This window comes from Theropithecus gelada, chromosome 8 (assembly GCF_003255815.1).
Source record: "Theropithecus gelada isolate Dixy chromosome 8, Tgel_1.0, whole genome shotgun sequence".
Lineage (NCBI taxonomy): Eukaryota > Metazoa > Chordata > Mammalia > Primates > Cercopithecidae > Theropithecus > Theropithecus gelada.
In genome coordinates this window covers 121,291,854-121,305,282 of record NC_037676.1, presented here as the reverse complement: position 1 = coordinate 121,305,282, position 13,429 = coordinate 121,291,854, and the positions used below count along the sequence as shown (strand labels likewise).

Below are 13,429 nucleotides of genomic sequence, written 5' to 3'. Positions count from 1 at the left end.
GAATTACTATGGCAGAGGATGTTTAAAAGAAAGGTTAGAGAAGGGCCGGGTGAAAGTATTCTTGATTCAATTCTGGTTTTTTTCTTCTTTAGCTGCATTCTGTCTTCCTTTTGGAATTCTATTTCTTCTCTATTTTAAAACAAGATTTGACAATCGTGCCACTTAAAAACAGGGCGGGGAACGTGCAGTCATAAAACCTAATGATCAAAGAAACATCAGACATGGTCCTGCTGAATTTTCTTTCACAAAACTACGGTCAAGAATCACTGAGCTTTTCCAATATTATTTCGTTTTACAAAAATCTAAAAAAAAAAAAAATGCCAATTAAAAATCTTTGTTTTCTAAGAATAATTTTGGAATTGACATTCATATTTATAGATAGGTTTAAGTCAGCATTTCCCAAATTGAGGTCTCACAGGTCTGTGAGTCTCTCTTCCTTTTAAATTATTCAAGATTTAAAAATAAGTGGTCTAGGGCAGCCCTCTTTTCGCAGTTGATGAGAAATATTTTAAGTGTTCAGAAGGTGCACACAAACACATCACAACCCAGAAGCTATATTTTGGTAAGGCCAATGCCCAGCTTTGTGAGTGAAGATACTTCCTAATCACCTCTGTGTTACCCTCTTCATCTTTAATCCCACTTCTCCCATACCCCACCATTTCCCCACTGTGTTATTCTTTTGTATTATGAAACGGGGGGGGGGCGGGGGGGGGAATTAAAGAAATAAAGAGATCTTGGGGAAAGATGAATAGATCAATGAATCAGGTAGCTCTTTTTGTTCTTTTTATCTTCCTCCTTAAACTCTACGCCCGCTTTAAAAAAAAAATGCTGCTTAGCAGTGGCTTTAGAAGGGAGACACAGGTATGAACACAGCTCTATAACACATCGTTTCTTAATATTCTCAGAGACTGCTTTTCCCTGGGGCTCCCAGTGTCCCACACCAGCCAGCCCTAAGAATGCAACTTGAGAAACTCAGAGTCTTGTTGACAGGTAATCTCAGAGGGGCATTCAGATGGTGAGTTAATTCATGTGTGAAATATATTTCAGGCATTGCTGGGGCAGAGGGCATTATGAAAGCTGCTAATTTCCAGGGCAAGGGCCAGGAGAGAAAGAAGAGCAATTATGACATTAAAATGTCAGTTTCACATCATTTTAGTTACCTTTCGGCCCCATGCGTCCCACTTTGCCATGCTTTCCCTCTTCTCCTGGATCTCCTTTTTCACCATCATCTCCTTTTGAAACAGAAAATGAGACATAATGAAGCATCTCGAATATTTACATGACCACATTCTCCCAGAGGAAGGTGGAAACGGTTACACTCCTTCCCTCAGCTCAGTGCTTGCCTCACAACCCAGCCATGAGTATGGACATATGTTCACACAGACTTGACACTCAGGTGAAAGGAAGAAACTTCCAGTATATTTTATTTTTTACTTTTCTCCACATCCAACTCTATGTTTGAAGAAACATCCTTGTTGCTGAATTGAGATGTTTGGCCTGACAAATCTTTATTCTTGCTGTAGAATCTAGCAAATTCTTGATGGACAATAAATATAAAACTTATACACACACACACACACACACACACACACACAGAGGTACACATAACTTATTACTCTCTGACTGCATGCTTGGGAACCCCAAAATTGTAGGCATGACCTAGGAAGTTAAGAACAGGAGACTAGGGATGGGGAAGCCACAAAGCAGTTTTCTGTGAGTGGCAACTGTCTTAATCATAGGCAACTGTAGCTCCAGCACCTTGAAGAATTAAAGATTGAATGAATGGTTTAATGAACAGTGCCCAGACTGAGAATCAGGAGTCTTGGATATTAATGCCATGTTAGTCACTGATGGGTTGAACAAATCTTCAACAAGCCAGTGATTGAGTGTATTGACTTTGGACTAGGACAGATTTGACTGAAGTCTCAGCTCCACCACTCACTCTCTGGAGAAATTTGAGTACAGAACTTCCCCGAGTCTCACTTTTCTCTCCAGCAAATGGATCTAATAACACCTACTGGAATGGGCTTTTAGGTAGGTTAAATGAGACAATAGACATAGAACACCTGGGATACAATCAGTGCTTAGCAATGATGGCTGCTGTTTTTGTTTCCTTTATGCTTCCTTTCCTAAATCTGGGGATAGTATCTGCTCTCCACACCTCACTCAGTTGTTTTAGGATCAACAAGGTGAGCATGTGAATGTGCTTTGAAAACAAAGAGCACAACATACACGATATTATGACCAGATACTTGCATTATCACCACAGCAATCTCAGGGCATGAAAAAGCCCTGTCCATCAGCAGAGGAAAGGAGGAGAAACAAAACCTTCTAAAGACAAAAATGAAGTTCTTGGGATTAGACAATTTGAGTGTGAGAAACTTGTGTTGTTCATTGATTTATCCAAGAAAAAAACACCACCAGAGATTTTCCCTCTTTTTATTTTTATTTTTTCTGAGTGCAGAATGTTGACATTTTAAATGAAAGCAAACACAATGTATGGAAGAGTTGGATTTCTGGGTTGTGAGACTGATCAGACATTGAAATACTTCACAAAGGAAGCTATAAATGCCTCCTAGGATGGTTTTCAAAAAAGAATGCACAGGTGATATCTGTGGTCAGACCAGAGGGGAGAATTAGGTGAACTAGATGACATTTTTCTTCTTTTTCTTTCCTTTTCTTTTCTTTTCCTCCCTCCCTCCCTCCCTCCCTCCTTCCCTCCCTCCCTCCCTTCTTTCCTTCTTTCCTTCCTTCCTTCCTTCCTTCCTTCCTTCCTTCCTTCCTTCCTTCCTTCCTTTTTCCCTTCCCACTATCCTTCCTTCACACTATTCCTTCCTTCTTTCTCTCTCTCTTTCTCTCTTTCTTTCTGACAGTGTCTTTCTTTGTCACCCAGGCTGGAGTGCAGTGGTGCGAACACAGCTCATTGTAGCCTTAACCTCCTGGACTCAAGTGATCCTCCTGTAGATGACATTTTTCTAGCTAAAGTTAACAGTGAATGTCTATTGAGCAATTATAAAGTCAGTCAAGCACAAGCTAAGGACTTGACATGTAGTCATCACAGCAATTCTAGGAGATGGAAACTCTCATTGCTCTATTTTATGAATGAAAAAAAATGAGACTATGTGGCTAAGTTGCTTGCCTATTGTCATAGAGCTTTTTAGTAGTCAAATGAGGATTCAACAACATGTACGTTTCTATCCCTCTAGAATCCTCATGGTACACAGTTGTATCTTTTGGCCTAGATTCTGTAACTCTTAGCAGATAGTGGATTTTACAGAATTTGACATTCTGTCAAATTTTTCAGGGAGAAGAGGGGAGTTGCAGAAAGAGTGATAGTTTTTGTCTCCTTTTATACAAGAAAGATAATGGGAGAAAAGAAAAAAACCCAACTAATTCCTTAATGACTTTATTCACAGGAAGTGTTTCCTTGGGATAGGGATAGGGTAGCATAACTGAGACACCACTTTGCCATTCACTGAGGGACTTTGGGAAGTCCTTTAACTTTTCTGAGCTTTTTTTCATGCATTCATAGAATAGACAAAAATTACACTTTTTTTTTTTTTCCCCAGAGGGTGTTTAGCAAAGGTAAAGCTAGAAAAGTATTTTCCTTCAGGAAGTCCTTTCTAACACTCCCAGACTGGGTTAAATTCTCCCTCTAATTACCTTTGTGGCTTAAAAATAACACTTTATACCAAACGTGTTGGCGTATCTCCACTTATCTCTTACATCTCCCTGTGATCCAAAGCATGGTGGGATCATAAGTGATTTATTCTAGCATCTCCAGAATTTAGCACAGTGCCTGGCTCTGATGTTTAATAAATGTAGTTGAACTGAGTACACTTTGTGTGAACCATAAGACATTCTACAAATATAATAATACTGTTTATCAAATACTTTGTGCCAAAAATGTTCTCAGCACTTGGCATACAATCTATCATTTGATTCCCACAGCAAGCTTTGAGATGTGTACTATCCTTTGCTCCATTTTACAGAAGAGGAAATGGGGTCACAGAGAGGTTAAGTAACATCCAGGTCACATAGCTCATAAGTAGTAAAGCCAGGATTTAAACCAGGGTCATCTGTCCTAGCCCATGTTCTGAACAAGCTGGATGATTTAGAGCAAATTCCTGCCTTAGCATTTCTGGGTCTTGGATTGCTCTTCTGTACAATGGGACTAGTGATGCGCGTCCTGCTCATGAAAAGGCAAGATCAAAAACAAGCACGTATGTGAAGCCCTTTGAGAATCAAAATGCCACACAGATGTGATTATTGGTGCCATTATTCTTTCTCCTTCCTTCTTCCCCTTTTATAAGCTTTCCCATTCATTTTCAAGCAAGTGTCTCACTGGAGGCACCCGGGTGAGTGACTTAGTCATCTACTGCTCCCTGGTGGCTATTGATGGAGATCTGGGAGGGTGAAATAGGATTATTTATTATTCTTTGACCCATGTGACTGCATCCCAGCCTGGTGGCCAAGCAGGCTGCGGGTAGAGATGAAGTAAACAACTTGAGCCCTAGCCTTCAGCGTGGGTCCTGGGTTTGTTTGATCTTTCACTTGCTTTAATGAGAACAGAAGGGAGATGTAAAAGCAAGCTTTGGCTGGGGCTCTCCACCTGGCTCACAGTTGTTTGTTTTTATATTTATTAGATGAGTAGGACCAATTTGGACTATTTTACTTCATTTAGAAATAGCCACTTGTATTTGAAAATTAAGTGAAAAGCTATAAACTGAAATGAATTAATTTCATTTTTACAAAAATGATTTGCTTTGCTCACACTCCCTCTCCAAGCCACCAGCAGAATTCCAACAGAGTACACATTTGACCACATTTTCTTAGACAGGACTTTTCCCCCGCAATTAGCAAAAAATCTTTTAAAATTGAATTCTAGTTGGAACCCAGGCCAGTACCCTTTACTCAAAGGAAATACTTATTGAAAAGTTGTGAATTGTTTTGGAGATGCTAAAAATAATTAATTAAAGTCCTTTTCCCATTGTCAAAACAATCTTATAGACTGGGGAGTTGTTAGTAACCTTTGTCCTGATCAGCCTTAGAATTGAATGGGATAGGCTGGGCACAGTGGCTCACGCCTGTAATCTCAGCACTTTGGGAGGCTGAGGCGGGTAAATTGCTTGAAGTCAGGAGTTCAAGAACAGCCTGACCAACATGGTGAAACCCCGTCTAAGAATATAAAAATTAGCTGGGCATGGTGGCAGATTTCTGTAATCCCAGCTACTCAGTAGGCTGAGGCAGGAGATCGCTTGAACCCAGGAGGTGGAGGTTGCAGATTGTGCTACTGCACCCCAGCCTGGGTGACAGAGCGAGACTCCGTCTCAAAAAAAAAAAAAATTAAAATAAAAGAATTGAATGGAATAGGTGGTATGTTGTGCTTTCTTAACAAGGCAAGAACTTCTGCCTAAAATATATCCTTCCCACTCCTACTTACATTTTCTTCCCATCTATGCCAATTGCATCCTCATTCTTGGAAATTTCAGTAGTCATCAATTATGCCCCATACCTCTTACATACATGACATGTACCAGTAGAGTCATAAAACAGACCACTCCCTAGTACTTTTACTTCCCCAATCTCAACCTCATCACTTCACTGAAATCTTCAGGCCTCATTGGGACCTGCTATTGTTTGCCTTCTCCCCATTCACCCATTTAACATTCCCTTGGTGCCTTCACCTACCCAACCTGCCTATTCCTGGCTATCCTGAATTCTTTCAAGTCAGCCACTTCTGCACAGCTTTCCCTAAGGTAAAGAAAGTGCAATACCTTGGTTAAGAGTACTCTGGAACAAGCCATTTCATTTCTTCAAATCTCAGTTTTCTCATCCATAAATGGAGAGAATAGTCCCAACCTTATAGGATTGCTGTGGATTAATGGAGACAGTGGATGAAAAGTGTTCAACACCATGCCTGGCTTAGTTGGTAAACTCATCAGTGTCTGCTTTAATGAGAATAGAAGTAGATGAGTGATTATTTCTTCATATTCACTACCTCAATCTCTATTATATAATCATTACTTACTCTTTTACTTGGCTGTATTTTTTTTACCCTTTATTGTGAAACTTTTTCACATAATTAAAGATAAAAACCCATTACTGAGATTGACCAATCTGCACATTGTTATTGCTTCATGTATTTATTTTTGCTATATTTTTTTAAAAAGTAAATTATAGACATGAACATATCTCCCTTAAGTACTTCAGTGAGTGATTCTAAAGGGTAAGAACAAACTCCCATATAAACATATTATCGTTATATCAATCTTGCTTTTTAAAGGGCTGTAGGCATTTGAAAAAGTCACCTTGATAGACTTCTGTGATCTTGTTCATCTCAAGCCCACACTGCTGTGCTATATATAATCTCATACAAGGAAGAAATGAGTACTTAGAAGAGAAGTAGACATTCAGAGGAGTAAGTCTAAATCCTTTGAAAACAAATCATGACAAATAATTCCATTTTCTCTTCTGAAAGAACTAATAGATCAAGAAACTGCCTTGGACACAGTTGTTGGAAGACTAAAAATTTCCACTGGTGATTCACAGAAGGGAGTCATTCCTGGAAAGTTAGGATGACATATTGATGAAGCCCCGGAGAGGGTCCTGACCTTGCATATTCAGGAGTCAAATCTTAATCACATTGCTTATCAGCCCTGTGAACTTAGCTATGATATTTAAACTCTCAGTGCTCCCATTTTCTTATCTATAATTGGAAATAACTAGAATGCTTACCTGTTCTAGAGTCTCCCATCCTGGGTGTTGCTCCCTCACTCTGAGACCCATGCTACTTCGATTTACTTTAATAACTTTGTGATGGAAATTTAGGGGAAGCTTTCTTTGTATTTCTTTTAATAAAAACATAAAAAGCAAGCGAGCATGGATTTTGAATGAAGTCTGATTTGTAGACATTATAGGTTTGCAACCATCATTGTTGTGAGGCAGGTTATCTGTGGAAAACGGAGGCCCAGACCCTGGCAACGTTGCTCAAGAACAAATAAACAACAGTGTGCTTCTCGGGAATAGAAAAAAAATAAGTACATGATAGTGGGGCAAGGGTCTTCTAAGAGATTTTTCTGAGATTCTATCTAATATGGTTTGGCTGTGTTCCCACCCAAATCTCATCTTGAATTGTAGCTTCCACAATTCCCATGTGTCCTGGGAGGGACCTGGGGAAAGATAATTGAATCATGGGGGCAGGTCTTTTCCATGCTCTTCTTGTGGTAGTGAAAAAGTCTCATGGGATCTGATGGTTTTACAAAGAAGAGCTCCTCTGCACATGCTCTCTTCTTGCCTGCCGCCATGTAAGATGTCCCTTGCTCTTCCACCATGATAGCGAGGCCTTCCCAGCCATGTGGAACTGTGAGTCAATTAAATGTCTTTCCTTCATAAATTACCCAGTCTTGAGCATGTCTTTATTAGCAAGGTTAGAACAGGCTAATATGGTATCCTAACATTATCTTATGTTGAATGTGCAGGAAATGAGATTTTTCATATAAAACAATTAGCACTTTTCCTAACACATTTAAAGCATTCAAAAATGTTGTTTATTATTGGCTTAAAGTAAGGATATGGTTTAAAAAGAACCAACTGCATCTTAGTCCGTAGAAAATTATGTGTCTTTAAGGGGAAAAGCTGTCTCAGGAAGAGTCTGATAAGAAAGATAGCAACTCCTTACAAAGATGCGATTTGCCAAGGAACTCCACCTTTAGGAACCATGTGTGTATTGGCAGATAGGGCACTCATTCAAGTTCCCTCTGAAAGCTCAGAACAATGGACAAAATAGGAATTTTATAGTCACACGTACTTAGGCTCAACTCCTGAATTTCCTGTCTAACAGCTATTACATTTTAATGTAATAGATAACTGAATTTAATAAATTATTTAATTTTAATAATTTTATTAAGTAATTTGTTAAATTATTTGATAAATTATTTAAACTTACATTAAATCTTACACTAAATAATTAACCTTCCTGCTTTAGTTTCCTATCCGGGAAAATGGGGATGATGACCCTTTTCTCATGGAATTACCTAAAGATTAAGTAAGATTATGGATGATAAAATTCATCAAAGAGCCCCTTGCACAGAATGTACTCTCACTGATGCATAAATATTGCAACCATAGTGAGCGTTTTTTGCTTTCATTTTCTTGGTATCCACTCCCTGGGCTTCAGGTAACAGCTCCACGGTTTTCTGTAGGAAATCACACTTACTCATTCTCAATCCATATGGTTTAGACCATATCCATAATAATTCATTCAGCAAGTCACGTGTGACCCAATAAGAGCCCACAAGTCTCATTTTGAGGATTTTATTTAGAACTTTCAAAAATGGAGATTTGCTTTTTCTGCAGGAGTCTCAGAGAAGATAAACTATCATTGAAGAATCTGAATCTATTTTGACACCATTAAGAGAGAACCCACATTACAGTCATTATAGAGGAAAGCAGAATGGTGTGATGAAGACTCCGCCCAGAAGACGTGATTTGAGCAGCTGGACCTAACTCAATTTGAATCCCCTCCTGTTATGTGAATCTGTGAATTCCCCTGCTTTTCTCTGTGTGTTTGGTTGACCAGTGTAAGTTTGGTTTGTGTTGATCTCTGTCACTTGGCAACACAAACTTCTGTACTAATACAACCACTTGATAATGATTAGGAGACGTTCCTTCCCAGGAAGAGGTCAAAGCCTCAGGAGAAGATGGACAAAAAAGCAGATAATTACTGTGATAAATGCTGACAGTCACTGCTGTGGGAGCACAAAGGAGGAAACACCTAACCCTACCTGCCCACACTTCAAATTCTCCACTATTCGTTGTCAAAAAGAAGTAAATAGGATCCTTTAGACTGAGCTCCACCAGAATAAACTTACATTATAAGGTAAATACAAAGAAAATAAGCTAAAATACAAATTTGTCCTTATATGAGGGCAAGCTGGTGCTAAAATGTCTTTGCCAATGAAATTTTATGTGGATTTTTGTCTTCTGTTGAACTCCTTGGACCTCGTCCTAATAAAATTCCTAAATAAAATTCAGAAAGTTCAGCTCACGTGTTACCTCCTTTCCCAAGGAATCTTCTCAGTACAGATTTTCCTAGCTCCATCTCCCTCTTCAATGGTCAGAACTAAACTAAATCCCTGGAGGGTAATCCCCTCTCACTTTACAGCGTCCTATTGCATTGTGTCATAGGTGATGAGACAGGTCAGGGATGATAGACTGTATTCCTAGCACTTGGCACAGAATCTGAGAATCTGTAAATAGGTGATTGCTCAATAATTGTTTTCAAAATAAAAGGAGTAACATCCTTAAAGACAAGGTAGATAAATGTGAGCTTAATGACAATACAGTCAAATGAGTTTGTAATTGATTGAAATGTCTTTCTCAATAATGGTTGATTAATGGATCGACTCCAGCCTGCTGGGAGGTCTGTGCTGATGGCCAATAATCTCATAAGGCAGCCCAGGAGGCAAATACACACACCACTGCCTCTACTGCTTCTGTCCACTCCATATTCTTGTTTCTTCTTCCAATTTACCTTTGTCTCTCAATATTACAGTCATGGTCTAATTTCCAAGGCTCGGTACCCAAATCAGCTTCCTCACTCTCATCTTGACTCTTAATTTTCATATGTTCACTCTGTCTTTCTTTTTCCTCCCATCCCTGCTGCTGTTATTTTATGCCTTCCTGTCTTTATGCTGTAACCCTGTTCCTTACAGGTGATTCCTAAAGATTTTCATTGATGTATCTCAAGTGCCTAGATTCGTGTCTGTTCAATAAATACTTCTTGAAATATTGGTTTCCTTGAATCTGAACTTTACTTTTCCCAACTATCTTGCAAATTAATCTTTATTAAATCATATTTTCATCATACTACTGTCCAATTCAAAATGTTTCAACAGTTCTTCTGTGTTTATAGGCCACTTCAAACTAATTAGTCTAGTATATGAACCTTCACAGGCTGGCATCAATGGAACTTTCCCACATTATTTTCTGACATTCTGATAAATGGCTAATTTATATACACTCATTACAACCCAGGAGTTTCTCTGCTGCATAACCTTCTATTCCTGTCCAATCTGTTTATGCATTGTTCATCAAAATGTCTTTCAGTTCCCACCTCCATTGAAAAACATTTTTTTTTCATTTGCAATTAATCTGTTTAGAGAAGAATCTAAAGGTCGTAAAAGGAAAGATAGACATATATAGCATATGAGAAATTAGTAATATTGTAATATGCAAAGAACTTTTGAAAATTGCTTTGCAAAAAGGACAATAAATAAAATTTAAAAATCTAAAAATATAAGCAATAAATAATAGATGAAAATGACCAGACTATTAGAGAAATATATGTATGTATATGTATAAGTCTATGTCATATTTCATCATGGAATGTTATCATTCATTGTTCTTGGCTATTCTATTGCAACCTAGCAAAAGAGACAACTGAGGATTTCAAGTATCCTACAGTCTCTCCTATTTGAATTACAAAGTATCTTCTTTTTGTTTTCAAGCTTATTTGGCTTAAAAAGAATGATCACTTGGAGTCTGCATTTACTTTGCAGTCATCACATGTTTGAGTAAGTGGGTGGGGGTGGGAGGGTGGGAACTAACACTGTACTTAATGAAAAATGCAACACTAAGGTTTGTTAGGCAGGTTTCCTTCTGCCTTCACATATCATTCATTATTAAAATGCATTCTCAGCCAGGCCCATAGAAACAAAAACAAAGAGAAATCCCATCAATTCGGGACTAAGTGGCACGCTTCTGCAATGCAATGCAGTTGTTAAGAGCATAGGATCTGGGATCAAAGCGCTTAGTTCAAGTCCGGGCTCCATCACTGACAGGGTATGGGACTTTAGCAACCCATTTAAATTCTGTAAGCCTCAATTTGCTCATCAGTAAGTCAGAATAATGAAGTGCCTCCCTCACAGGGTTGTTGTGAGGAGTAAATGTGGTCATGCACATGAAGAGCTTAGAAGGGTGTTTAGAAGGTAGTGAGAACTCCGGAATATTACATTATTACATTATGCCAGTAGCATCCAAGGGGCCATGAGGAATATCTAGTCACTAGAAATGAGAGAGGTACAAAGAAGAGGACAAGGGGAAGAAAGCCTCTGTGAGAACTTATCCTGTCGTGCAGATTTGCAACATCCTGGTTGGGGTTGGGGTGTGTGTGTGTGTGTGTGTGTGTGTGTGTGTGTGTGTATGCATCTTCCCAGAGCAGATTTATGCTTTTGGCATCTAAACATTTACAACACTCTGTATATGTAACATACAATATTCTCTCTAAAATTAATTTCAGCACAAAGTGAGTTAGAAACAAATTTAAGGAAAAAGTGTAGTATTGTTATTAAATGTAGTTATTAGGTTGGTGTTAAAGTAATTGCAGTTTTAGCCATTACTTTTGATAACTGTATTATTATGTATACCAACATCTCAATCTATGAACATCTCAAGTATCTCAAGTATCTGTGAGAATGGTAGTATCCTCTTTGATAATCATCAAACATTGAATGAGACAAAATATAAAAACTGTAAGTCAAGATGATGGGCTATGTGATTAGTTTTTCTAGAAAAACAATGTCTAAGAAATATTTATGATATCTATTCCCAACTGCCGACTGGAATTTTCCGCTGGTGTTCACATGCAACTGAAACACAATTAAGAACTCATAATCTCCCAATTTTACTTCTGAAGTATCTCTCTATTGCACCCCATTCTCTCTATTCCAGCAACCCTTGTGCAACTCTCATCTTTCATTTATGTCCCACTAAAACCTTCTCATATCCTTCAGTCTATCTTCAACCCTGCTAAGAGAATTCTCTGCCTAAAAAGCAAATCTAATGTTGTTCTACTCAAAGACTTCCATTGGTTCCTCTGGTTTAAACTATCATTTGGTTGACTGGACCAGATACAAACAATCTCACAACTTCTGCAAAATAACTCTGAAAATTATGTGGAAAAGAAAACCCACCGTTCAATGAAAATTAGGTTAGCAGATGACATGGTTTGAAGTTTGTCTTCTCCAAATCTCATGTTGAAATATAATCCCCCTCGTTGGAGGTGGGGCCTGGCAGGATGTGTTTGGGTCATGTAGGAGGATCTCTTATGCCTGACTTGATGCTTTCCTTGTGGTAATGAGTGAGTTCTCGCTCTCAGTTTACACCGGATCTGGTTATTTGAAAGAGTGTGAACTATCCTCCTTTCTTTTGCTCTTCTGCCATGATTGTACTTTTCCTGAGGCCCTCACCAGAAGCAGATAGTGGCATCACACTTTTTGTACAGTCTGCAGTAGCATGAACAAAATAAACCTCTTTTTTATAAACTACCCAATTTAAGGTATTCCTTTATATTATGGCAACATAAAATGGATTAATGCAGCAGACAAGTATAATAAGTTGTTATTTATGTTGAAGCCATTGGAGTTAAAACAAAAAAACAACAAAACTAATTCTGTGTTCTACCTTATTAAAATGCCAATCCTATCCACTTAAAAGGGGGCAGGATAGGCCGGGCACGGGGGCTCACGCCTGTAATCCCAGCACTTTGGGAGGCCGAGGCGGGTGGATCAGGAGGTCAGGAGATAGAGGCCATCCTGGCTAACACTGTGAAACTCCGTCTCTACTAAAAAATACAAAACAAAATTAGCTGGGCGTGGTGGCGGGCGCCTGTAGTCCCAGCTACTCGAGAGGCTGAGGCAGGAGAATGGCGTAAACCCGGGAGGCGGAGCTTGCAGTGAGCCGAGATCGTGCCACTGCACTCCAACCTGGGCGACACAGCGAGACTCTGTCTCAGAAAAAAAGAGGGGGAGGGGCAGGATAACACTTAGTTAGCTCCTCCTCCATTGAATATTCTTTGCTTTAAGACTCAGAGTCTTTACTAACTAGAAAACTGAGTCAATAACTTTGTTGCACTGGTGATGTTTTTTGATGCTGTAGAATACCATGCTCTAACCTCTCACTTGCCCATTTTTCTACATTCCCAAAATTCAGACAAGAAAAGATATAGAAAAGGCAGTGATATGATGCATTTTAGGAGATTATCTTCCCCTTAATAAAGTCCTGTGGGCAGATGGTGGGACACCTTGGCAGTTGAGAATGCTGGACATTTTAGTTTTGGATATCAGAAAGAGGGAGCAGAAAAAAATTTCACATTGGTGTGGATAGGCCACATTAGAATAATACGGACATGGTATTATCTCCCAAATCATGGAGAGGCAAAAAATATATATATATATATATTATATATATATCATTCTGTACTCAGGCTAATCAAAATTTCGAGCTCATTTTAATTTGAAAAGTAAAATGTCATCTTAAGTGTGCTCCAGTTGAGGAAAGCAGGTCATATCCCTTGCCTTTGTACATTCTATGTGAGCTTTATTCTTGGTCTGTGTCTGTGGTCTAGCACTGGCTTTGCCCCAAAATC

General features: G+C 38.8%; 1 protein-coding gene across 1 annotated transcript in view; it reads right to left on the bottom strand.

Moving 5' to 3' along the window:
• COLEC10 (collectin subfamily member 10) overlaps positions 1-13,429 on the bottom strand; it is a 38,197-nt gene that overhangs the window by 15,487 nt on the left and 9,281 nt on the right. Inside the window, exon 2 of the mRNA XM_025394727.1 lies at positions 1,161-1,232. Coding sequence (XP_025250512.1) covers positions 1,161-1,232 — 72 coding nt within the window. The remainder of the gene's footprint in view (positions 1-1,160; positions 1,233-13,429) is intronic.